The sequence below is a fragment of the Mesoplodon mirus genome, assembly GCF_964341445.2.
Source record: "Mesoplodon mirus genome assembly, chromosome: 1".
Classification (NCBI taxonomy): Eukaryota; Metazoa; Chordata; class Mammalia; order Artiodactyla; family Ziphiidae; genus Mesoplodon; species Mesoplodon mirus.
The window spans coordinates 43,020,724-43,048,511 of NC_138976.1; the positions used below are offsets into that span (position 1 = coordinate 43,020,724).

Consider the following 27,788-nt stretch of genomic DNA (forward strand, 5'->3'; position numbering starts at 1 on the left):
CCTATGCTATACAATATATTCTTGTTGCCTATTTGTTTTATACGTAGTAGTTTGTAACTCAATTCTGTACCCCTAATGTGCCCCTCCACCATCTTCTCTCCCCACTGGTAACCGCTAGTTAGTTTTCTGTATCTGTGAGAATGTTCCAATTTTGCTTTATACATTCATTTGTATTATTTTTTAGGGTTCACATATAAGTGATAGCATACAATATTTGTCTTTCTCTGTCTGACTTGTTTCACTAAGCATAAAATTCTCTAGGTCCATCCACATTACTACAAATGGTAGAATTTCATTATTATGGCTGAGTAATACTCTATTATATATATATATATATATATATATATATATATATATATATATATATATATATATATATCACATCTTCTTTATCCATTCATCTGTTTATGGATACTTGGGTTGCTTCCATATCTTGGTTATTGTAAATAGTACTGCTATGAACATTGGGGTGCATATATCTTTTCAAATTGGTGTTTTTGTTTTTTTCTGGATATATACTCAGGATTGGAATTGCTGGGTCATTCTGTAGTTGTATTTTTAGTTTTGAGAAAGCTCCATACTCTTTTCCACAGTGGCTGCACCAATATACATTCCCACCAACAGTGTACATGGTTTTTTTTCTCCACATCCTTGCCAACATTTGTTTTTTTGTGTTCTTTTTGATGATAGCCATTCTGACAGGTGTGAGGTGATATATCGTTGTTTTGATTTGCACTTCTATAATAATTATCCTTATTGTACATCTTTTCATGTGCCTTTTAATTTGTTGAGACTTGTTTTGTGGCCTGGCATGTGATCTATCCTGGAGAAGGTTCCATGTGTACTTGAAAAGATTATGTATTCTGCTGTTTTGGGATGTAATGCCCTGTAGATACCTATAAAGTCCAACTGGCCTCTGGTGTCATATAAGACTGCTGTTGCCTTTTTGATTTTGTGTCTGATGAGCTGTCCAGTGATGTAAGTGGGGTGTTAAAGTCTTCTACTATTATGTATTATTGTCAGTTTCTCCTATATGTCTGTTAGTCATCACGAATTATTAGAGAAATGCAAATCAAAATCACAATGAGGTATCACCTCACACTGGTCAGAATGGCCATCATCAAAAAATCTATAAACAATAAATGCTGGACAGGGTGAGGAGGAAAGGGAACCCTCTTGCACTGTTGGTGGGAATGTAAATTGATATAGCCACTATGGAGAACAGTATGGAGGTTCCTTAAAAAACTAAAAATAGAACTACCATATGACCCAGCAATCCCACTACTGGGCATATACCCAGAGAAAACCATAACTCAAAAAGATACATGCACCCCAGTGCTCATTGCAGCACTATTTACAATAGCCAGGTCATGGAAGCAACCTAAATGCCCATCAACAGACGAATGGATAAAGAAGATGTAGTATATATACCCAATGGAATATTACTCAGCCATAAATAGGAACGAAATTGGGTCATTTGTAGAGATGTGGATGGACCTAGAGACTGTCATTCAGAGTGAAGTAAGTGAGAAAGAGAAAAACAAATATATGTTAACGCATGTATGTGGAATCTAGAAAAATGGTACAGATGAACCTGTTTGCAAGGCAGAAATAGAGACACAGACATAGAGAACAAACGTATGGACACCAAGGGGGGAAAGGGGGGGTGGGATGAATTGGGAGACTGGGATTGACATATATACACTAATATGTATAAAATAGATAACTAATGAGAACCTGCTGTATAGCACAGGGAACTCCACTGTACAGTAGAAATTAACACAACATTGTAAAACAACTATATCCCCTCCCCCCAAAAAAAACTATAGAGTGCAAGATAGTTTTGTACAAGGATGTATTGTACAACATGGGGAATATAGCCAATATTTTTTAATAACTGTAAATGGAAAGTAACCTTTTAAAATTGTATAAAATTTTTTAAAAATTAAAAATAAAAAACTATTCAAAAAAAAATTATCCCACTTCCCTGGTAAATGAGAGGGCAGTGTAACTTCCATTCAGATTCCAATGGCCTGAACTCAGTCACATGGCCCAAACCTAATTGCAAAAGAGCTGGAAAATGTGGTTTGGCTGTGTACCCAGGAAGAAGATGAACACTTAGCAATACTGCTCGTGCCGCAGCCCATTCTTTTCTTTAACAAATGTTTGTCTCTCATTCTTCCAACTCCGTCCCCAGTGAGCCAGTGGTCCAGTTAACACCCACAGTGCTAAGACGAGGGTCTCTGGTTAATGTGTGGTCCTTTTTCTGGTCTGGATTTGACTTTCTGGTTCCATTAGTCTCTGCCCTTAAATGGTGAAGTAGACAACACTTATTCCCTTTTGGAAAGGGGAAGAACAAGCGTCCCATTCCAGTCACTGATACATTGCAATTCCGAAATTCCTCTAAATAAGCACTGTAAAATCCTTCTACTCTGGGGATGAGGCAGTTCCTTGAATAGGCCACAGTTCTGCTGTCTATGTGGTTTTCTTCATCCAAGCATTGCTTTTAGTAAGAGAAATATAACCAAAGTACAGTATTTAAACATTTTATTAGATTGGTTGTTCAGACTTTGGGAAATAGTTACTTTTCTGCATTGTGGGTTGGAGTGTAAATTGCTCAGTGAAGAGCAAGTTAGTAATATCTACTATCAAAATAAATGCCCATATCATTGACCCAGCAATTCTAGGAATTTATCCCATGTACAGTTGTACTTGCTTCCCTGTAAGTGTACATACTTAGTTTTGGTTGCAATTTTTAATAGCAAAAGATTTAAAATTTTTAAATATCCCATCGATAGGTGACTGGTTGCATAAACAATGGTATTGCCATGCAGTGGAATATATCATGTGGTCCTTAAAAAAGGGTTAAGAAACTATTTATTGACATGTAAAAATATCAGTATGAAAAATAGTTATCTACAGAGCAGTAATACCATTTGGAGAAATAAATCATGTATACATGTGTATTTACATGGATTACTTTTATGTGTGTACAGTATCTTGCTGGATGCATAAGAAATTGATAATGCAGTTACTTTTTGAGAGGGGAGCTCACTGGATAGTCACCATATATACATTGTAGTGCCTTTTATACTTTGATACATTTATTTGTATTGTCTGTTTGGTAGAAGTTGATGAGTTCAAATCACAAATTAATTCCTGTTGATAATAAGAAAATAATAACTCAGATGATTTCCAAAAAATTTTAAGGGCAATAAGAAGAGACTGAAGTGATGTGTGAGAATAGTGAAAACCTGAATACGTTTATTCTTAGAGAAACCAAAAAGGTCATCTGTAAAATATAGGTGGTTCCCGACAGACAGAAAAAGTTTGGGAATCACAAATTTACAATGTTTTAATAAAGCAAATAAACTATTTATTTCAGAACACGAAAGATCTTCAAACTACACTTAATATCTTAAGCATTCTTGTTGAGCTGGTGTCAGCTGGTAAGTTTTTGTTTCCTTTGGTGTAATTTCTGTTTGTATACAATGATCAGAAATGCATCATGTGTACTTTTTTTGGAATTTTCTGATACTCATACAGAGGCTATTCTGAGTATTGGAATTTGGAAGCGAAAATGTCATACTCTTGTTCTTGCTTTGTTTTTGGCATCTTCTGGTGTCCCTCAAACCCATGTTTTAGAGCCTTGAATGTAGAGTTTTGCATCACTTTTATTTACTGTCTGCATTGTTTTTTAAACTAACATAAATAAAATAAAATTTTATTTTGATGCTATTTGTTTGCCTTCTGAAGTCATCACTTTTAATACTTCTTTAAAGCTAACAAGTTGTGATATCTAATATGTTATAGAAGAATTTGCGATTTCAGCATATTTCTTTCAAAAAACTTCTTAGGTGGAGGTCGAAGAGCGAGTTTCTTAGTCTCCAAAGGTGGTTCACAAATATTATTACAGTTACTTATGAACGCCAGCAAAGAATCTCCCCTGAATGAGGAGTTAATGGTGCAGATTCATTCCATTCTTGCAAAAATTGGACCGAAAGGTAAGGGTTTCGTTTGTATGACTATCAGGTGGAACTGTTTTTGTTACATCAATTCTGTGTGCCTTGAAACTGGTAAATTTTACAATCTAAAATGCTACTGCTTTTTCTTGGTCTGCATCATGGAATGCTTTTTACAGTCAACTAGTGACCTGCAAGAATTTAGGATCCTAAATTCCTGAGTAATTCTATTGCATATGGTGGAAAAAGGAAGAAAAAATGTGTTAAAGTCAGAAGTATGTCTTGGTGTGTGTGTCCCTAGCATATATATGTTATAAAGATACACATAACATGGATATTGTTGAGGCCAGAAGGAGGGAGTGTGGATGGGAATGCTTTGAGGAGCATGCTGGTAGAATATGTTTGCTTTTCAGTAATAGTCATCTTATAGTCACGTCTCAGTGCCTAAAAAGCTTACAGTCTAGTTAAGCTTTTAATCATAATCATATAAGAAAGTGATTGCAGCTTTAATTATCTCAGATCAACTTTTAGTTGATAATATGAATTTACAATATTAGTTTTAGAAATTTCATTGTTTTATGACATTTCATTTTATTCAGAAGTTATATATGAATAAATTGTGTTTGTTCATTTTTTTTTAAACAGACAAAAAATTTGGAGTGAAAGCTAGAATTAATGGAGCTCTAAATATAACCCTGAATTTGGTCAAACAGAATTTGCAGAATCATCGCTTGGTTTTGCCTTGTCTTCAGCTTTTACGAGTATATTCTGCCAACTGTGAGTATTTCAGAGCAGCTTTTAGTTAGCTCAGTGTTGTGAAGTTAACACAAAATGAAAATTTTGTACTTTAACTTCATAAGTCTCTAAAATTTGTGGACAAGGAAAGAGAATATTTAATATGGCTCTTTGTAATTCTAACCCCCCACCACAAAAGTGAGGTAGGGTAAGAACTTGAGTTGACAAAATCTTCAGAATTCTCATTAATTCCCCCAGTATGTAAAGGCATGTAGTAAGGGGGATGAGTAGGTGGCTTGTGGAAAAGATTTGGAGGAATATGAGGATATTGGAAGCTGGAAAAACTGCTATGCCTATTTGGATTTTCACAGATGAGAGGAAAATTGAGAAGGAAGGAATGCGGTGGCATAGTCACCTGGAGCTAATTCTCTTCAGTAATGAATAGGGAAGTAGCAGAACCGAAAATAAATAGCACAGGAGCTTCTGAGGAAGCTGGAGAAAACAGTAATCACAGGGAGAGAGTCTCAGATGAAGTGTCTCCCAATGGGCACACACACACACACACACACACACACACACATATTCTCTCCCTCTCTCACTAATGTAATATTAAGTCCCAAGCCTCTGAGGTAAGGATTTTCTTCTATTCTCTGACTATGGGATTGGAATGATTAACAAAACACCCGGAATTGAGACTGTACAGTACATATTATTGCAGAACATCGTCACAAAATAATGATAATCAAAGTGGTAGATTGTGTGTGTGTATTTATTTATCTGTATCTATACTTTGACAGTATAGCTAAAGGTGTACTCACAGGAAAATAGTTTTGAACACTTAAATAATTAACACTTAAATAATTAAGAAGCACATGAGGAAATGAATTAATTGGCTGTTTAAACAAAGAAATTAGGAACAGAGCAATAAACACAAGGAAAGCAGAGGAATGAAATAGTAAAGAAAAAATACATTATGAAATCTTCAAAAGTTGATTTAAAAAATAAAACAATTGGATTAAAAATAAAACAGGTAAACCACTGAATGAAGGAAAAAGGAAGACAAAACAGACTAAAGTTAGAAGCGATAATGGAGTAATAAACAGATATAGAGGAAATTAAAATTGTCATACAAAACTTCAGTAACTACATTTTTGGTGGCATTTTATTTAATTAAGCACCAGGAGGCCAGTAAACAGTGTATCTATAATTTTTAAATAATATTTGTTCAGGATTGAAAATGTTAGGCACAACTTTCTGGTTAGGTAATTATTTGCATGTTCTGTCTAAAGTTGTTACCTGTTTTTCCCTACTGCAGTTGCTTTAGTTAAGGTCCTCATTACCTCTCACCTAGACCACAGTCTCCTAATGTGTCTCTCAAATCCATCTTTCCTACAATGCTGTTAGGTCTGACCTGTATCTAAAAGCAGATCTGATTTGTTGCTCCTTTTGGGTAATTCCCTGTAGTTGAAAGAATTAACAACTTCTAGGACCTTTCATAATTTGTTTTAACTTCTTTTCCCACCTCATCTTCCCATTGGCATGCCTTTGTCTAACACTGTTTTAACAACATGTAACTGCAATTTCCCTGCAACTTCCCATTAAAAAATAAAGCAAAAAAACCCCCTTCCTTTGAAGTATTGACTAAGGTGGACTTTACGAGGGACTTGAGTTCACATTTACTAAACAATTTGTGTATATTTTTGGCTATGTATCACACGTATATACATTTCTACTCACTGAGGTTTTTAAATCACTTTACATCTCTTTTTTCACCTTCCCAGCTGTGAATTCTGTATCCTTAGGGAAAAATGGAGTTGTGGAACTGATGTTTAAAATCATCGGACCATTTAGTAAGAAGAATTCCAGTCTTATGAAGTGAGTAAATGTTTTAAGTGTAAATAGAGGTATATATACCCTTTGTTATTTTGGGCCTTACCATCTTGATCTGTACAATGAGCAGGTTGAGTTAAATTGTATCTAGGGTCCTTTCTCAGTTCTTAAATAGTGATTTAATTATGATAAAGATTTTCTTTAGTATAAAGTTTAATCTTCAAAAATATATCAAAATTAGATAAATTCATTGAACATAGTGTTATGGAAATTAAGACTTTGAACATTCCTAGATACTATAATAGGAAAGAAGACCATTTATAGCGTATCATTCATTCAGAAACATTTATTGAGTGCCTACTATATTCCCTACCCAATTTTACAGTCTTTTAATGACTACTTCCTTCAGTCTTACAATTATTTGGATATATTTTAAATTTATGCATTTCTTTTTTGTCAAAATCATGTTATTCTTTTTCTTACTTTTAGATATGTGTATATATATCTCAAAATATGTGTTATATATGTGTGTATTTGTGTGTGTGTGTATATACACACACACACACACACACATCCATAAATAAATAAATAATAAATAAATATATACACACACACACACATATGCCCATATTCATTTGTAGGTCACTCAACGTCAGAAAATGAAAGCAGTTTCAGTTATTTCATTATATTTAGTACTTTCTTAAGCCAAATTAATGGTCATTCTTTAAAAAAATTTTTTATTATGGAATTTTTCAAATACAGCATTTATAATATATTAATTATTACTTATTATATTCAACAGTTATCAACATTCTGCCATGTTTGTTTCATTTATTCCCCCTCCAGACTTTTATTTATTTTTCCTGGGGTATTTTTAAGCAAATCCCAGATGTTATCCACATATATATGAATTTCTGTAAGCAAATACCAGATATTTTCTCACTTTTCCCCTAAATACTTCATTATGTAACTCTGCTAAATAGGGACCTAAAAAATAACCATAATACTATAATCATACTCAACAAAATGATTAATTCCCTAACACAATCTAAAATCCAGTGTATTTAGTTTTCTCCAGTTGTCTCCAAATGCCCTTTAAAGCAAGTATCAGCCATGACATTTATACTGTAAATTCTTTCGTATGATCACTATCAGACATAGTTTTTTTCTTTTAGTGTTACCAAAGTATCATTTCTTTGTTCAACAATATTAATAATTATTTAAGATCATCTAATATTTTCTGATTGTCTGAGGAATGTCTTTTTTTTACAGTTGGCTTGTTCAAATCAGGATCCAAATAAGGGCTCTATATTCTACTTGATTGATGTCTTGTAATTTTTTGCAGTCAATAACAGTCCCCCTACTTTTCCGTCTGTTTGGTTTATTTGTTGAAGGAACTGAATGGCATCTTATAAAATGTCCCAACATAGATTAAGATGACTGTATACTGGGGTCACTTAATTTGTAGGTATATCCCTCAAATTTTCTGTAGACTGATGGAGCTTGAGGCTTGATTAGATTTGTTTTTTCTTTTTTTTTTTTTTTTGCGGTATGCGGGCCTCTCACTGTTACGGCCTCTCCCATTGCGGAGCACAGGCTCTGGACACGCAGGCTCAGAGGCCATGGCTCATGGGCCCAGCCGCTCCGCGGCATGTGGGATCTTCCCGGACCGGGGCATGAACCCGTGTCCGCTGCATCGGCAGGCGGACTCTCAACCACTGCGCCACCAGGGAAGCCCTTCTTTTTTTTTTTTTAATGGTCAAAATATTTCATAGGTGGTGCTGGGTCTCTGTTTTGAACCACTTAAAATCATTGAGTTGAAATGTTCCATCCCCTTTCACCTAAAAACTTAGCAATATTTCATAGCATTGCCTGATCCATTATTTCTTAAAAGGTTCCAAAATAGTGACTTTTCTAATTTTCTCATTCTTTCTACTTTTATTAGCTGTGATTCTTTTATAAGGAAGAACTTGTCCACATCAACTATTTGGTTAAATTTTACAAATGAATAATGTCCAGAACATACCCAGTCTTTTCACCCTTACTTAATAAAGGTCAAATATTTAGCTTTTACCCTGCTTGAAAATGGAAGCTTACTGGCACATATAATTATTTATTAAATATTATTTGGTGGGATGACAGCATATTTACTTATATAAAGATCATACACACAGAGCATCTGACGAAATGTGACAAGATAAAGAAAATGATTGTTCACAATTAGTAAAACCAACTTCCAGAATTGATGTAGTGTAGTGAGTGGGCTTTGGAGTCCGGCAGAACTTGATTTGCATATTAGCTCTTACTGGCTTCATGATATGAAGTAAGTTGCCTAACTTTTTATGCCCCAGTTTCCTGTCTGTAAAATGGTAGTATTTTTGCCTACATCATAAGGTTGTTTTGAGGATTTAATGAGGTAATTCTTGTAATTAGCACAATGCCTATATTAATGCAGTGTAATTAGTTTAGGTAAGTAATGTAGTAATGTGGATGTGAATGAATTCTAGTTAATATTAAAAATATATTCTTTATCTTTAAAATTTTTATGCCTTTTCTCGATCTTTAAAGTACTTTAAAATTAATCTTTATCTTGGTTATGATCTCCTACTTAAGATCTACATTACTCTATTGTAACCAAGTTACCAAACCTAATATAAAAAGTTCCTAGGAGAAAAGAACATTTCACAAGTATCTGTATAATACACAACATGGACTATTTCCAAAACCACGTAGAAATCAGTGGGTTTAAACTTCCGAGAAAGGAATGTACGTTATCTACATTATTCCTTCATTCTTTTTTCTATATTTTAAAAAGAAAAACTCTTTAAACTTTATTTTTACTTTAAAAAGGATAAACCATTCATTGACCAGACATCTATATCATGATTCCTTTATTATTTTGAATAATTGTAGGATCTCCCCCTTAATTAAACAATCTCAACATCTAGAGCATTTGTATACCAGTTCTTCCTCCCCTTAATGCCCTGCATTTAGTTAGTTGAAGAAGATTGAGGGTTATTATTTATGTTTGAAGAGTAGTGCTTTCCTTGAGAATTTCCTCTCCTTTCCAATTTTAGGTTTTGGATTTAAACATTGTTAAACTAGAAGGAAGCAACTCTAAAAGTTATTGTAACTCTTTCTGAGTTTCACTACAGGTTTGGAGGTTATTGCAAGGATTGATACCCCCCCCAACTTAAATAACTTCATGAGTACCTGAGGCTTCAGTTTCTCCTCCCTCACTGCTCCCAAATGAATAAGCCACAGGCTGCTTTTAAAGCCATTGTTAGCTATGTTATTCTGTGTGGGACTTATGAAGACTGAAAAATATATGAGGAAGTATAAAATATTGGTGCTGAGAAATTCTAATTAACATATAAAAATGTACTTTTCAATAAATACTATTCTGTAATTGTTAGGTAACTTTTATATTATAAATTCATACTGGCTTATAACTGACATAGAATTGCAGAAATTCCTTTGTACTGAAGTTTTTAAAAATACCTTTTAAAAAACATCTTGGTAAAACTGTCAAGACGACTTTGTACCAAACTTGATAATTTCTTTTCATCTAATGGGGCTGTGGAACAAGCATGATGGGCAGAAGGAATTGGGTGCATATCCAGTTTTGGCAGTGTTGAAGAATAAACATCAAGAGAAAAACATGTAGTTTAAGGCTTAGAAAATGTCAGAGCACTTCTGTTTGGTTCAAATGTGTTGTAGACACTGCCAGCAGGCAGAAAGACTGTTTCTGAAAGTACTCTTAAGATTTTTTAAATTTTGAATTAAGACTTAGTTGTAGATGGGAAAATTCTGAGTTCATTGCAAATGATTGCCTCTAAGCGATTGTATTAGTTTCCTAGGACTGTTGTAACAAAGTACCTAGTACAAAGTTGGTAGTTTACAATAACAAATTTATTGTCTCTGAAGGCTGGAAGTTCAGAATCAACTTGTCAGCAGGACCAGTGTTCCCTTTGTAACCTGCAGGGGAGAATCCTTCCTTGCTTATTCCTAGCTTTTGGTGGTTTGCTGGCAATCTTTAATGGTCCTTGGTTGTAGGTGCAACATTTCAGTCTCTGCCTCTATCATCATATGGTGTTCTCTCCTTGTGTGTCTGTCTTCAAATAGTCTTCCCTCTTTTTATAAGAGCATCCGTCTTGATGGATTAAGGGCAGTCTACTCCAGCATGACTTCATTTTAACTAATTACATCTGCAAAGACCCTGTTTCCAGATAAGGCCACGTTCTGAGGTGCTAGAGGTTTGGACTTCAACATATCTTTTTGGAGGAGACTGACATTTCTGATTCCATAATTTTCTTTCTCAACAAGAATCTTGTATGATTAATTTTTCATATCACTTAGTTTTTAATGTGACCCTAGGCATATTATATTCTGAAATCCTTAGTTTCCTTATTCATAAAATGTATCAATTCTATGAACTAGGAATTTTTTTTTAAAGAATTAAACTAGAAAACACATATACAAGGCATCTGTAACAATTTTTGGCATTTATCAGGTCTTGCTGAATGAAGTCTTCTTTTCTTTTTCCCCCAAAATTGCCATTGTACTTAGAAGATCCATTTAGTTCTGATTTTGACCAATTTAAAAGTCATCCTTATTCTGATAGTTTTATAGTCTTAAGTGCATTTTATTGAATAATTATAAGATTATGAAAAGTTTCTTACTGATGATTCAGTGCTGTGAAAATTCTGTTATAATTTTATAGTTTTCATTTACTTTTAACTTGCTATTACCAAAACTGCATATTGTTTTAAGAAAGTTACATGCAGGAGTTTATATTTTTTAGAGCATATACTGTTGTTTTTATTTTACAAATGTTATCATAAATAAATGTTTATATGGTTTCTTTATTTGTGTCAATAAACCAAAATGTAACTGTTAATAACTTGCTCTAGAGGGTAGCAGTAATGAGCATTTATTATAAATGAGCACTTAGTCTGTACCTAGTCCTGGATTATTGTTTCAGGTTTTATTTTGAACCAGTATCCATCTTAAATCAGTATCCGTTTTAAATCTTCTAAGTCATCTTAGAAGTCATCATCTGGTCACGCTATGTGTACCACTAATGTGTATGCAGCTTTATTAACTTTATTATCTTGTTTTCAGTTTTAATTTCTTGAGTAGTTTTTCCATAGATGTGTATATTTTATTACATTATCTAGATTGTAAAATTATCTGTGAAAGAGATAACTTTGTTTTCTAATTTTATACCCATGAAGAACCTGCTACTGTGGGGATCTAGTAGGCATTCAACAAATGCTTAGTGATGAGTGAAATACTTAAATTTGACAGTGTACATATTTTCATGCAAATTAATTATCCTTGTTGAAATCTTACTAAGAGGTACTGGCTTATATTTTTAAAGTTCCTGAAAGTTCCATTTCTTCAATAACTCATTTTTAAAAAAATATTTGAATTACAGGTTTTCCACAGTGATGTTATATATATTTTTAAAGCTGCTTAATGGCCCCTGATTTCACTGTGTGTAACTGCACATTTATATTCAAAGAATATATAAGTCCTCTAATGGGCAGTGAGAATTTTTGAGTTGTTAATTAGGTCATTATTCTCTTTGGTGCCATATGGCTGAAAAATGTTAAGGGTTCATACTTCCTCTCCCCAAACCTCCTAGTTCCAAAATATTTTACATTTGTTATTACATTAAATGTTAGGATTATTGCTTGATAGAGCTAAAATACTTTGAAGTCAGATAGCTACGAATATCTATAGAATTTTGTAGTTGCAAACTTTGTGTTAAAACTGGTTTTTGTTTTAATTTTTTTGTGAATCAGAATCTATGATTCTTAGTATTATTCCTTTGTGAACTCTGTCCCAGTCAGACACAGGTACAATGATTCCATTTGCCTAACCTCCAATACGAAGACTTAGACATTGTTAATTTTCTTCTCTTTCTTTCTTAAACATTTTTTTTGGTGCTTTTTAGTTGATATTTTAATCTTCCTCATATCCAATTTTAACCTGAAGGAAGTGCGGCATATAGAGAAACACCATATGTAATTGATTATAACAGGAATGACATTTGGAGTAGATACTAATTACTTATCTGAAAAGATTGTATGAATTTACTATTGTAGATTAATTTTACTAGTTTTGTTGTTGTTTGTGTTTTCTCATGTTGACAGGGTTGCTTTAGACACTCTTGCTGCATTGCTAAAATCAAGTAAGTTTTTAAATACTAGAAATACTAGATACTATTTTTCTGAGTATTCTATCTACTATGTTAAAGAAACTGGAAATGTAGATTTAGTTTATGTTTATAAAGCTTGTTCATAATAATTTAATGTCAAAGTTGATTTTATCTTTTAGTACAGTTGATTGATATATATCTAACTAAGATCATTTATGTTTATTGAGCTCTAATTTATCAGTACATTCATATAATTTATTCAAGTATATTGACTTCCTTTTTCTAAGTTACTTTCATAAACATAAAGCCTTGTTAGTAGGGGAAAGTAATATGTAAATATTATATAGTATCATTTTGAAAAAGTGATGCTAACATGGCCTTGAGAACATCTACCATGAAGAGTATCTTTGACAACTACTGTCTCTATATAACATATGATTTTCAGTTAGGACCTCTTTATTAGAAGTTTTATTTCTACCTTAAAATTCAAATTTTTAACATTAAAAATGACTTAATGTAAATTTATATTTTACTAAATGCATTTACAGACTAAAGCACAATTTTTTTAATTTTCAAAATTGAAGTATTGGAGGAAATATGTCTTAACACAATATGGTGCTTTTGGAGAGTAACCATCTGCATTATGTGCTTTTTTTCTCTCCATGATACTCAGTGTCTGTATTTTAAATATTAATTTTTGTTAGCACTCCCATTACCCCATTTTATTGGTTGATTAAATTAACATCTTATTTAACCACAATAACATTTAGTCCTAAAGATCTATGTTGATGGCTTTCAATGTTATTTTTCCCCAAAACTGTCTATTGATGGTGCCCTTAAGTTTGATGAGAAGGACAGTAGCAAATGATTAATTGATTGAGAATCTGATATTTGGTAATGATTTATTAAATTTAAAAAATCACCTTAGGTATTAGTATTATATACTAGAGTGCATAAAATTCAGTTAACAGTTTTATCCTTGAAATGAAATGTGTGTTATTCAATTAGATTAGCTATGTAGCTTTGTTTTCATATATGATGTGATAAATTTTAGACCAAGATTAGAATATTTGGATTAATTTCAAAGATATCTGTAGCCTTGCTTTGATGTGCCCTCCCTGCCTTTGTGGTTCAAATTGTTTAAAGATTAATTTTTAAATTAATGTAGGCATATTTTTTTTGATTTAGAGTAGATTAAAATAGCCATTAAAACTAAACTCTTATTAAAGCTTACTAATTTTCAGAATCACTGATGACAAAGTCACTAATTCGAAGTCAGTAAAAACTCAAACCCTAAGTTTCAGGTATTTTTAGAAATCAGTTAATGTAAAATGACTGAAATGCTGATATCTTCAGTTTTAAATAATAAGCTTCCTTTTACTCCCTCCCTTCTTCTCCTTCAAAGGAGGATGGTGGGCAAGCATATCTGTTTGCTCCATCAGGTAAAAAAGTAACTGACAAGTAAATGATCCTGGATTGCAGATAGATCTGCTCACTTCTCTTAAGAGTCACTCAGCACCTGTGCTTGAGTTATGCACAAGTTTTTAATTTGATCTTCAATAAAGAATTTAAATATTTCTCATAAATACCATTTAGGCTTTTGGGAATTCCAGTGGAAACACAGTTTGTAATAGGAGTTACAGTGATTCTTAAAAGACATTATGATAGTAATATCTTTTAAGTATTACTGGTAATACTAAAAAGCTAGTAAGCTAAAGGCTTATATATTCCAATTGGTGTGAACAAAATGTGTATATTTGTTTAAAATACATGAAACTATTGTTAGTCAGAACTATTGAACTGTTCTATAGATAGTCACAGCCTTAGCAAACTAGCTCTTCCAGACACAACAGAGGTATTAAACCTTTTACATAAGAAAGTGCCCCCCTCCTGCCCCTGTGAGTTTCTTCCAGCTCTCAAATATCAGAACATAATTTCTAAGAGGGCATTAATAAGTTTGTTGATCTCAGTGTCTTTATGTTTTAGGTGGGTATTAGCACATTTAAAACTGTAGTAATTCTTTCAGGCAACTAAAAGCAGCACAGCCTTACTGTTGCATTATCTTAGTGTCCATGCCATGAACCAGGTGGTCATTTTATACGTAAATGTAGATGAGGAAGAGATTGGTATTTCTTTCTAATTAAACAACCTCAGATGGGTTGGTATTCCACATTATCTTGTACTCTTATCATTGGCCCACCCATGTGGTGCTGGGTGGCCCAGGATGTTGCTAAGATATGATTCCCTTGTGCTCATCTTAGTGAAATGCACCCTTTTGGTTAAAAATCTTAAATATTAACATAAGAAAATGAAGTACATCAAATTTATGGATTTATTTCTGTTAATTTTACCCCAATAAAATTGACTGTTTACAAAAAAATTTTTTGATGCAGTTTTTTCATATATTAAAAAATTAATGACAATAAAGCACTATCTTCTAATCATATAATGCTTCTTACATTTCACTTACTAAAAAGTTGTTTAAGTACTTTTCACTTAGCTTTGTTGTAGCATGGATATTTATATAATTGTGGGGGTAATTAAAATTTAAAATAATTTCAATAGAAACGCATAAAATTTGTAATAGGAACTACAATCCAATGGAGTTTATTTCACACAAAGATTGTAATATAAGTTGCGATAATGATAATGGCTTTTGACAAAATCATAGTCACAGCTAGTGAGTTAAAGGCTTATATATTCCTTTTGGTGTAATGAAAGTCAGTATATGCATAAGTTTTAAAATATATGAAAGTTTTGTTAGTATTAACATTTAAAAATATACAACCTTAATTGTGTTAAAGATATTTTGATATTTATTAACCACAAAACAATATATGGGCAGGTTTCTGGAAAATTACCTGGAACTTGTCAAATTTATTTTGTTAGCTAAAAAATATTTAAATATGTGGTTGCCATTTTTTTTGGAAAAAAAGTTTTGTAAGACTTCATTCCAGTATTGTGGTTATGTTTTTAATTTGATTTATTCTACCAGTGTCTCTTATTATTTAAAAAATATTCTTTCTCAATTTTCTTTTGTTAAAGAAACAAATGCCAGGAGAGCTGTAGACAGAGGATATGTCCAAGTCCTTTTAACAATTTATGTAGATTGGCACCGCCATGATAATCGGCATAGAAACATGCTCATTCGAAAAGGAATTTTACAGAGTTTAAAAAGTGTTACAAGCATCAAGTTGGGAAGAAAAGCATTTATTGATGCCAATGGGATGAAAATTCTTTATAACACTTCACAAGTGAGTTTTTAATTTTCTTCCTGTTATTATGATTATCTATTAATGATAGGATTTTGTTCTTAAGAATACTTAGTATTTCTAAAAATACTCAAAAAGTATGATAAATATATTTAAAAAATCCGAAAGCCAAAAGGCACAATCGTTTCTCAAATGTGACATCAGACTGAGTTCGAGAAAGTGCTCAGTGCATATCTCTGCAATATGAGGTTTTTCCCCCATACGTAAAAGGAAGATGTATATAAATCTCTCCACTGGGCAGGAAAGAATTCCATATAGCCACATTTTCTAAGGTGTGCAGTTGGCTGTACTCAGTTTTGTATGTTTCCCTCATAAGTATTCACGAATCCTTTATGGCTGGTAACGCAGATATGTTGTTTGTGAGTGTTCTCAGTCTTTCTTCTGGAGAGAATATTTTTAAATAGTGCAGGTACAGAAGTGAAACCTGGAGTTAGGAATCCTGGTTCTGCCAGCCATCTTATGCATAAACCTTCTCAACAATATCTTTAGCAAGATTCTAGCATCTGTAGAAGACTGTCAGTTATGGAGAGTGGGGATATTGCAAAGTAACCTTTTATTTTTACAAGGCTATAATTATTAGAACAAAATCTGTCTTGAAAATTCTAGCCAGTCATCTTGGTTGTGCCCTCTTGGTCTTACACACAACAAATAATCTTTTTCTATGTGAGAGTAGTTAAGAACACATATTTTATGTTAACTCTTAGCTTTTTCTTTTCTAGATCAATCACATGCATTTATTTTTACTATTCCTAATATAGACAGTGATGGATATTTGATATATGAGGAAGAATTGGGTGACTTTGTTTATGCCACTTCACATTTATGAGCCTTAGTTTTTCATCTGTTTTGACAGGTCAGGTGTGAAGATTTCCACTGAAAATTTCACAGGTTATCAAAATGCCATCTAAAGCCATCTAGATGTCAATTGTCAATAATAATAACAGTGTTATATGAAATAGTTTCAAATTCCCTGTTCACTAGTCCTTCTCAAGATTAGATACCAGGATAGGAAATTAAACTCTTAAAACTTAAAATTGTGATATTCAGGCTATTCTTTTATAAGTTGAACAGCTAACTTATTAGGGGTACTATTGCATGATAACTGATAGAATTTTGAGAAAGGCTCAGCCAAATGCACATTTCTTTTTATTTTTTACACCTTTCTTAATTTCTTAATCTTTCTTCTTTTTTTCTTCTTCCCTTAAATTTTCATTTTTATTTTATACCCTAGGCTTGCTAAATGCTCCCTAAGTCACTCATAGATATTACTTAGTGCTTTGGTGACTTCTGGTACCAAAGATGGTACTGATTTCTGTTTAGTTAAAATATTTAAGGAAAATTATTGCTAAATTTGCCATATGAAGTTCTTACTTACAAAAAGATATTTCTGATTAGTCAAAGCTGTTTTATAATTATATTAAAAATATTGTTTTTTGTGGTATTTGCCTTTTGAAAATTATTAATATATTACTTTCCGAAGTCATGTAAAATTGTTTCACTTATTCACCAAAGGCACATTATCTTTTTTTTCTTTTCTTATAAAACAGGAATGTTTGGCAGTCAGGACCCTTGATCCTCTTGTCAACACCTCCAGTCTGATAATGAGGAAGTGTTTCCCTAAAAATCGCCTGCCACTCCCAACGATTAAAAGTTCTTTCCATTTCCAGTTACCAGTTATTCCTGTGACTGGACCTGTGGCCCAGCTCTACAGTTTACCCCCTGAAGGTAGGACCACATGCTTCTTGCTGGCTTTCAGTGGTTATTGGAATTGTGTGACTTTATCTATTTTTGCTTTTGTTCATCTCCCTAGCAAAAGAAGGCTTTAATGAACATGATAAACTTTCATATTATTTTTTAGTTAATAAATATTTCTTCAAATATAAGAAATTGAGATTGAGTAATTAAGGGAAGGAATGTGGGGTGTACTACATATGTGGAAATGTGAATTGTGAAAAACTTTAAGTACCACACAGGAACAGTATTTGATAATTTATATAAATTTTCAAAATCTAAGAATGTGAACATTAACTGTTTAGGTAATTATATTTGAGCTTACATTTGTAGCTGTTTAATGAACTTCATTTTTTAAAGTTAAAGGTGTCTAATCATCAAATATGTTATGGTTTATGTTTAACAAAACTTGCACAGTTACTTACCTGATAGAAAATATGAAATTATCATAAATTGGCTCTTTGTCATTTTTGGTGCAATATTGTGTACATAGCAAAGGAAGTAAGAGTTTCCACTTCTTAATGTGGGGAAAAAGCAGAATTTTTTTGATAAGACATAGCAAAATTAAAAAGAGAAAGTAGTCTAGGCTATTAATAGAATTTCTAAAGTATTTTCTTGTTAGGTGATCACTTTTTTTAAAAGTAAGAGGTTTTTAATTATATTTAAAAGCAACTCTTTGAAGTAAGTGAGTTAAGAAAAATTTCAAGTAATTATAATTAGTTTATTATCCTCGATATAGATTTACCTATGGTATATATCACAGAGTTCACTGTTATGATTGCATTTCTAAAGTATTTAATTATTAAAGTAGAAGTTTAGTCTACACAAAATATCAAAATGGATTATTCAGAAACTTCCTTTAAAAGATTTAAAAGTCTAAGTCTGGGACTTGATTAAACATAGCTAAGTGAAAACAGTGATCTAATTGCTTCTTCTCATTCCATTTAAAATTGCCAACAGACTTCAAAAATAGGGGGACAATCTGTACTGAATCTGAAAACTAGATAAAAGGAGCATTCTCATGGAATAAACATAGGGTGTGAAACAAACATGTTGGAGAAAAGAATAGATTAAGGAAGAGTGTCAACTCTATTCACCCTTCTATGAAATGCAGTATCTCTGGCTCCAGGTTGAGGGCCACTAGCATCTAATTTGGAGGGACAATCAAGGAGCTGTTGGAATTTCTTTCTCTCTCTCAATGTAGGATTATGGAGGTTTAAGTGGTGGTCTAACTGGTAGAAAGCTGTGAAACTTTGCTATGTGTGGCAGGTAGTAACACTGGGAGAGAGATAGGATATACCCCCGAGTGTTCTTTGCTCAGTGTCCAAAATAATCACATGGATAGAGAAAGCTGACTTGTAGTGCAGGGAATATATCAAACATGGGGAAAAAAAAGACAGAGATAATATTTTTCTGAGGGCTCCTTTTCTGCATCATTTCAGACTGATGGATCACTGAACTAGAAATGGAGACTTTAATTGACTAAGAAGGCTTCATGAATAAGATGTGAGAGCAGGGTTCTAATAGCAATTGCATAGACACAAGGAAAACACCCTGCTCTCCATCATTTTCTCACATATCAGGCTTCATTACATTTATCACAATTTTCATTATTTTTTACCATCCTCAGTTAGACTGTAAATTCCACGAAGCTAGGACTGTCGTTATACCTTCATTTTATGCTCAGCATGCGTTAGATTGCATGAGTTATAATAAATGTGCATTTAACATTTGTTAATGGATGAATTGAGCTGGCCTCAAGACTTATTCTCTTAAACATTTAATGCCAAAAGATAGTGAAGCAGACGCTGGAGATTCGAAGGAAAAGAGTTCTGACTCAAGATTTCTGAACCATTATTAGAAGCCACCCATATATGAAGGTGACATATTCTTAGATATGCAAGGGTACAGAAGCATATTGCCCAGGAACCCTTCTGAAGTAATTATATGAAATAATACTTCCGCCAGGCCAGTGATGAATTAAGTCAAGAATGCAGAAGACATGGTAGTAGAGTAATTATATTTAACATTACAAATTGTTAATTATGTAATACTAAATAGTTGCTCTACTATTATTTTGAAATATATCAACTAATATTTGGTGAAAGATACATAATATACGGCTATAGTAAACTGGGTCTTTTGCAATTTATATTCATAGATTTCTTAAATTATAATATTGCTGTATTTCTAAGATGGTAATTATAGAAATAGTGGACCAAATATGTGTTTCAAAATGTAAAAGTAACATCTAGAGCAGAGATCCTTAGACTAGAATCTACTGAACCATAGGAATCCATGGATGGACCTCAGACACTAAGAACCCTTTGAAATTCTGTATAAAATAATGTATATTTCTTCTTGGAAAAAATTCTTGAAGACACTGCTATAGAAAAGTAAGAAAATTTCCAACATGCACAAAATCTGGAGAATGCTGAATACAAAGCGAGAACAAGCAAATCAGTTTCAGTAATAAGATATCTAAAAGGATAAAATACTCCCATTAAAAAAAAAAAAGAGACTCTCAGGTTGGGTTGAAAACAAAATCTAAGTAGCTGGTACATCCTGGAAACTCTTAAAACAGCAAGACTGAAAGCTTAAAATAAACAGATTGGCAACTGTGTATCTGTTTTTCTCAGCTCAAGAAAGGTGAGGAAGACATTATTACTACCCCACAAAATATAAATACAGAACAAAATGTTTAAAGCAAGATATCAAAGATGATTTTATGCAAGCTAGATAATAACAAGTGTGCCAAGCACTAGAACAAAGGTAGATAAAGCTATAATTATTTGGATAATATGGAGAAATTGATAGAAACACAGCATTAGTGGGTGATTTTAATATACCTCTAAGTTCTTGGCAAGTTAAATAGAGGAGATCCAGTCAATCTAAGTGGATGCTAAAGATAGCTCCTGTTAATACATTTGAAAATATGATTGAGATGGACAATATTTTAGGGAAATATAAATAACTAAAATTGACTTAAATAGTAGCAAACCCACAACTGAATATGCAATCAAGTTGCCTTCAGTGAAGACACCAAACAACAATGACTTTATAGATTAGCTCTTTCAACTTTCAAGAAATTTTCCTATGCTTTATTTTCCAGAGCATAGAAAAAAAAAGAAAAGTTTAGAAGCTAGTATGTTGCTGAAATCAAAACCTGGTAAGAATAACCTGAAACAACTTACAGATCATTGTCACTCATGAAAATAAATATAAAAATCTAAAATACTAGCATATTGAATTGAGCTGCATTTTCAGATATAGGACACTTTGACAAAGTAAGGGTTATTTTAGAAAGTAAGTTTATCGTAATATTAAGACTTTAATTAAAATTTATCAGTAGGTCAAAGCACGAAAACCAATGATTATCTTAATAAATGCCATGAAGAATTTTGATAAAAATCATTATTAGTTCCAGATAAAATTTCTTAAGGAATATTTTCCCTGCTAACTGAGTATTATCTAATTCAAACCAGCAACCAACATCACAAATAGTTATGAAGTGTTAGAGGAAGCCTTTCTTAACCATTATTAGTTAACACTGTTTTGAAAACTCTGGCCAAATCAGTAAGACAGGGAAAGGAAAGGTATTAATCATTAAAAGAGTGAGATAAAGTTATATCAGTGTCTGCAGAGGATGTTATTGCTCATGTGGAAAATCCAAGCAAATCAAGTATAAAATGTATCTTAGACCAGATAAAAGTTCAATGAAGTCCTGTTTACAAGATAGATGAATAAAATTCACTAGTTTTCCTTCGTGTGCGCACGTGTGTGTATGTATATGTATGTATCAACAAAAAACAGTAACAGAAAACACAAAGGGAAAGATCACATTTATAGGAGCAATAGGACGAACAAAATAAACCCCTTGGAATATACTTTCCAAAACCTTATGGAAAGTGCTGACTTGTACCTTTTAATTGTTATATCATACGGATATAGTATAATTTATCTAACTAGTTTCCTATTGATAGCCATTTAAGTTTTTTCCTATGTTTTTGTCTTCACTATAAATGAGCCAAGGACATTTTGAAAACTAACAACAAGGATGATTTTATTCCCTGATTTTAATTGTGAGATTAAGTTATAATAATTGATATTTATTGGTGATGGTACAAGAATAGATCATTGGAATAGAAAAGAAGGTCTCAGACGCCCTAAGCTATATGACATTTCACATCTGGAGTATGAAACCAAAGGAAAATACCTATAAAGGAAGAAATTTGACAGGTTTGCCTAAAAATTAAAAACATATTTTCTCTTTGATGCTGAACTGCATTTTCCCTTCTCCCTATCCAAGGAGTTGTCTTTCTTGTTTGCAATAGGCTTTTCTGAAATCAGTGCCTTCTTTTTTCCTAACAGTTCTTTTACAAAATGTCAGTTTTTCCTATGTTTATCCACGACTAACTGGCATTAGTACATTGACATAAATAGACCCAGTTACTATATGCAATATAAATACTTACTTTGTGTGGTCTATTTCTGAAAGAATTTAGAGCAATTTTGTAGCTCTGCTTGTTAGGATAGACTGAGCTGCTGTTACACAGCGACCCAGTACAGTACCACAGTCCTTCAAGCAACAATAGTAATAACAGACGTTTTTATAGCACATACTCTCTCTTTTTTAGAAATAAATTTATTTATTTATTTATTTATTGACTGTGCTGGGTCTTTGTTGCTGTGCGCAGGCTACTCCTTGTTGCAGTGCATGGGCTTCTCATTGTGGTGGCTTCTCTTATTGCGGAGCATGAGCTCTAGGCGCATGGGCTCAGTAGTTGTGGCACACGGGCTTAGTTGCTCCATGGCATGTGGGATCTTCCCAGACCAGGGATTGAACCCATGTCCCCTGCATTGGCAGGCAGATTCTTAACTACTGCGCCACCAGGGAAGTCCCATATAGCACATACTCTTTGCCTGGCACGTTATATATATTAACTCCTTTAAGTCTCCCAAGAACAGTATGTGTGGGTATCTCCATTTTATAGATGAGGAAACTGAGACACAAATAACTTATGTAACTTGCTCAAGATCAAGTAGTTAGTAACTCAAGGAGCCAGGTTTTGAATTAGGTATTCTGTCTCCAGAGCCTATTTGCTACACTGCCATGAGATAAATGTTTTTTTTTCTCTCACATACCCATCCAGAAGATGGGTAGGTGATCCTGGACAGTAGGCCTCTGTCCACCAGGTCATCAAAGGAAAAAGATTCTTTTTGTTTTCATCATCTCCTATGGTGGTTTCCTCATGTGCATGTGGAAAATGGTAATGGAAGAAAATGGAGAGGGCAATTTTCTTTTTAAAGGATGGGACCTGGAGTTTGTATTTACAACTTTGCCTCACATACTGTTGGCCAAAAATTAGTCATATGGCTGTAACTACTGTGAGGGAGGCTGGCATCTATAACCTCTAGCTAAAACTCAGAGGTTCTGTTACTGAAATGAAGGAGAGGAGAACAAATACTTGGGTGGGAGGAATTTATAATCTTTGCTATAATAAATCACATTGGAAATGGAAGTATAAAAGAGTTTAAAGAAGGTTACATCAGCAAGATGGAGGGGTAGGAGGTCCCAACACTCGTCTCCCCTGCAAATGCAGCAAAAACAATAAATAACCAACTACAAACTGATGAAAATATTTCAGGGATAGCTCTGAACTTCAATGAAGAAGCATCAGAAACCATGCAGAACTCAAAACCTGAGGATGGCCACATAGAAAAGTACAGGAAGCATTTTAGCTCCATCACCCCATCCCCCAGTCCAGAGCAGCTTGGTACCAGAGAGTTCCCCTCAGTAGAGTTTTACCCCATGGAGAAAAGGACAGCAGAAGAATCCTGGTGAGCCTTTTTGCTGTGGATGTTTATAGCCTTTGTTTCCGAGGCTTCCCAAGTCTTCACCAAAGTTGCTTTCAGCTGACGGAGCTGCCTGGAGTCCTGCCTCTTGCATTTGTTCCTTGGGGATGGAGCTCTTGCTGTGGGATCATATAGCTGCTGCATCTCCCCTCAGCTGGACTCACTACAGTGAGCCCCAGAGTTCCAGACCTCATTTTCATGAGAGATATGCACATTCTCGCACCTTAGACACCAATGCCACTGCCACAGCAAGTGTACCAGTGCCCAAGGACTCAGGCTTTATGGTGGTTCCACATGCACCTGATTGTAGGACCCTGGCTGGCTCTGTTACTGCTGTGAGATCCAGCATACCAGATCAGGTGCCAAGGGGGATCCCCTTAGCTAGAACTTCCTCGTATAGGCAGAAAAGAGGAGTACAAGAAGACCCTAGCAGCCTTTGCCCCTGAGGATCCCAATAGCCCTAGCCACCACTGCTACCTGAGGACCTCCATAGTATAGGCCACAGAAGACCCCTACAGTCAGTGCTGATGTTGACCTCAACTGATGGAGCTGCATAAAGATGCCATCACTGTGCCTTCCCAGGAAGCAAAGTTGCTGCATGCTACCCAGCTGGTGCTCTTACAGTCACCTTCAGGTGAAAGTCTTTCCCTACCCAAGCCAGTCCAAAAAGGCTGGAAGAGTTGACTGCACCCTCAGATGTGCAGACATCAATACAAAACCTTCAGAAACCTGGAAAAGCAAGGAAACATGACACTGCCAAAGGAACACAGTAACTTTTCAGTAACTGAACTTAAAGAAATGGAGGTCTGTGAGTTATCTGAAAAAGAATTCAAAGTAAAGAAGCTCAGATACTTCAAGAGAAGACAGAAGCAATTCAGTGAACTTAGGAAAACAATACATGAACAAATTGAGAAGTTCAATGAAGAGAAAGAAATCATAAAAAGAACCAAATTCTGGACCTGAAGAATACAATGAATAATGCAATAGAGAACTTCAGTATCAGGCTCAATCAAGCAAAAGAAAGAATCTGTGAACTCGAAGACAGATCTCATGATATTATAAGGTCAGAGGAGAAAAAGAAATCAGAAAGAAAGAGTGAAGAAGGCCTATGTGAATAGTGGAACACGATTAAGTGAAACAACATCTGTGTAATGGGAATCTCAGAAGAAGAAGAAGAGAGAAAGGGACAGAAAACTTATTTAAAGACATAGTGGCTGAAAACTTACCAAATCTGGTGAAGATATGGCTATGTAGGTGCACAAGCTCAGAGATCTGCAAATAGATTCATCCCTAAGAGATCTTCACCAAGACATTTTCATCAGGCTCTTAAGGCAAAGGGAGGATTTTGAAAGCAACTAGAGAAAAATCTTGTTACCTATCTGGTAATACTGATAAGCCTATTAGTAGATTTCTCAGCAGAAGCCTTGCAGGCCAGGAGAGAGTGGGATGATATATTCAAATTGCTTGAAGAAAAAAACTGTCAATCAAAAACACTTTACCTGGGACTTTCTGGTGGTTCAGTGGTTAAGAATCCACCTGCTAATGCAGGGGACACGGGTTCAAGCCCTGGTCTGGGAAGATCCCACATGCCGCAGAGCAACTAAGCCTGTGAGCCACAGCTACTGAGCCCACGTGCCACAACTGCTGAAGCCCGTGCACCTAGAGCCCATGCTCTGCAACAGGAGAAGCCACCGCAATGAGAAGCCTGCTCACCGCAATGAAGAGTAGCCCCTGCTTGCTGCAACTAGAGAAAGCCCACGTGCAGCAATGGAGACCCAACACAGCCAAAAATAAATAAATTAATTAAAAAAAACTTTACCCATCAAAGTTGTCCTTCAGAAATGAGAGATAAAGAGTTCAACAGAAAAACAAAAGCTGAATGCCCACTCTCACCATTTTTACTCAGCATAGTACTAGATATCCTAATTATAGCAATTAGGCTAGAAAAAAGAAAGAAAATAAATCCAAGTCAGAAAGGAAGAAATGAAGTCATCTCTGTTTGCAGATGACATTATCTTATATATAGAAAGCTGTAACATCTCCACCAAAAAACTGTTAGAACTAGTAAATGAATTCAGTAAAGGTACAGGACACAAAGTTAATATACAAACCATCAGTTGCATTTCTACACACTAATAATGAACTATCTGAAAGAGAAATTAAGAAAGCAATCCCATTTACAATAGCATCAAAAACAATAAAGTACTTACAAATAAGTTTTACCAAGGAATTGAAAGACCTGTACACTGATCAATAAGACGTTGTTAAAAGTTATTGAAGACACACAAAAAAATTGAAAGATATCCTGTATTCTATAATTGGAAGAATTAATATGAAAATGTTCATGCTGACCAAAGTGATCTTCAGAATCAATGCAATCCCTATCAAAATTCCAGTGTCATTTTTCACAGAAATACAAAAACTATCCTAAAATTTGTATGGAACCACAAAAGACCCCAGATAGCCAAAGCAATCTTGAGAAAGAAGGAGAAAGCTGGAGGCATCACACCTCCTGATTTCAAGCTATTATGAAGCTATGGTAATCAAAATAGTATGGCACTCAAATAAAGCAGGGCACATAGACCAGTGAAACAAATTAGAGAGCCCAGTCATAAACCCAAACATATTATGGTCAACTAGTTTTTGATAAGGGTGTCAAGAACACACAATGGGGAAAGGACAGTCTCTAATAAATGGTATTGGGAAAACTAGGTATCCACAAAAGAATGAAACTGGACCCCTGTCTTACACCATTCTCAAAAATTGACTTGAAATGGATAAAAGACTTTACATATAAGGCCTGAAACTATAAAACTCCTAGAAGAAAACTTAAGGGAAAAGATCCTTGACATTTGTCTTAGCAGTGATTTCTCAGGTAAGATAACAAAAGCACAGGCAACAGAAGCTAAAATAAATGAGTGGGACTACAACAAACTAAAAAGATTCTGCAGAGCAAAGGAGACAATATATTGAAAAGGCAACCTACAGAATGGGAAAAGATAATTGCAAACCATATATCTAATAAGGGTTTAATATCAAAAAAATACAAAGAACTCACATAGCCGAATAGTACAAAAGAAGTTCAATTAAAAATGGGCAAAGGACTTGAATAGACATTTTCCCAAAGAATTATGTACAAATGGCCAGTAGATAATGAAAAGGTGCCTTACATCAATAATCAGGGAAATGCAAATGAAAACCACAAAGAGATATTACCTCACACTTCTTAGAATGGCTATTATAAAAAAGAAGAGAGAGCAAATAGTGAGGATTTGGAGAAAACAGAACCCTTATACACTGTTGGTGGGAATGTAACATGGTACAGCTAATATGGAATAGGACATGGAGATTCCTCAAAAAATTAAAAATAGAACTACCATACCAGCAAACCCACTCCTGGGTATATACCCAAAGGAATCAGTCATTATCTTAAAGAGATATCTGTATACCCATGTTTAGTCCAGCATTATTTACAACAGCCAACATTTGTAAACAACCTTAATGTCTTTCCATGAATGAATGGATAAGGAAAAGTGATTCATATATAGGATGTACATATATCATATATACAAATATTATTCAGCCAATTAAAAAAAGGAAATGCTGCCATTTTCAACAACATGGATACATGGATGAATCTGGTAGGCATTTATGCTAAGTGAAATGTGCAAGGCAGAGGAAGACAAATACTGTATGGTATCACTTATATGTGGAATCGTTGAATAAAAAAAAGAAAACCGATTTCATAGAAACAGAATAGAAAGTTGGATTCCAAGGGCTGGGAGAATGGTAAATGGGGTAATAAGGTCAAAGGGTATACATTTTCAGTTTTAAGAAGATTAAGTTCTGAGGATCTAATGTACAACATGGTGACTATAGTTAATAGTACGGCATTGTGTATTGAGTTTCTGAGAGTAAGTCTTAAGTATTCTCACCACATGCACACGCACACACACATACACAAAGTGTTAACAGTGTTAACCATGTGAGGTGATGGACGTATTAATTATCTCCATCTTGATAATCATTTTACCATGATTTACCATTTTACCATATATCATCACATTTTACACTTTCAATATATACATTTTACCATGATTTACCATTTTACCATATATCATCACATTTTACACTTTCAATATATACAGTTATATTGTCAATTATTCCTCAATAGAGTCAAAAAATAAAAACAAACTTTAGAAAAATGTCCTTTAAAAATATTCTCTACTTTGTTTT

The 27,788-nt window shown here is 33.8% G+C and overlaps 1 protein-coding gene across 3 annotated transcripts in view; it reads left to right on the forward strand.

Annotated features, from left to right (window-relative positions):
* AGTPBP1 (ATP/GTP binding carboxypeptidase 1) overlaps positions 1–27,788 on the forward strand; it is a 188,978-nt gene that overhangs the window by 68,491 nt on the left and 92,699 nt on the right. For all 3 annotated transcript variants that reach the window (XM_082613851.1, XM_082613852.1, XM_082613853.1), the window contains exons 5-11: positions 3,386–3,449; positions 3,858–4,004; positions 4,608–4,739; positions 6,479–6,572; positions 12,689–12,726; positions 15,739–15,947; positions 17,513–17,690. In XM_082613851.1, coding sequence (XP_082469977.1) covers positions 3,386–3,449; positions 3,858–4,004; positions 4,608–4,739; positions 6,479–6,572; positions 12,689–12,726; positions 15,739–15,947; positions 17,513–17,690 — 862 coding nt within the window. The remainder of the gene's footprint in view (positions 1–3,385; positions 3,450–3,857; positions 4,005–4,607; positions 4,740–6,478; positions 6,573–12,688; positions 12,727–15,738; positions 15,948–17,512; positions 17,691–27,788) is intronic.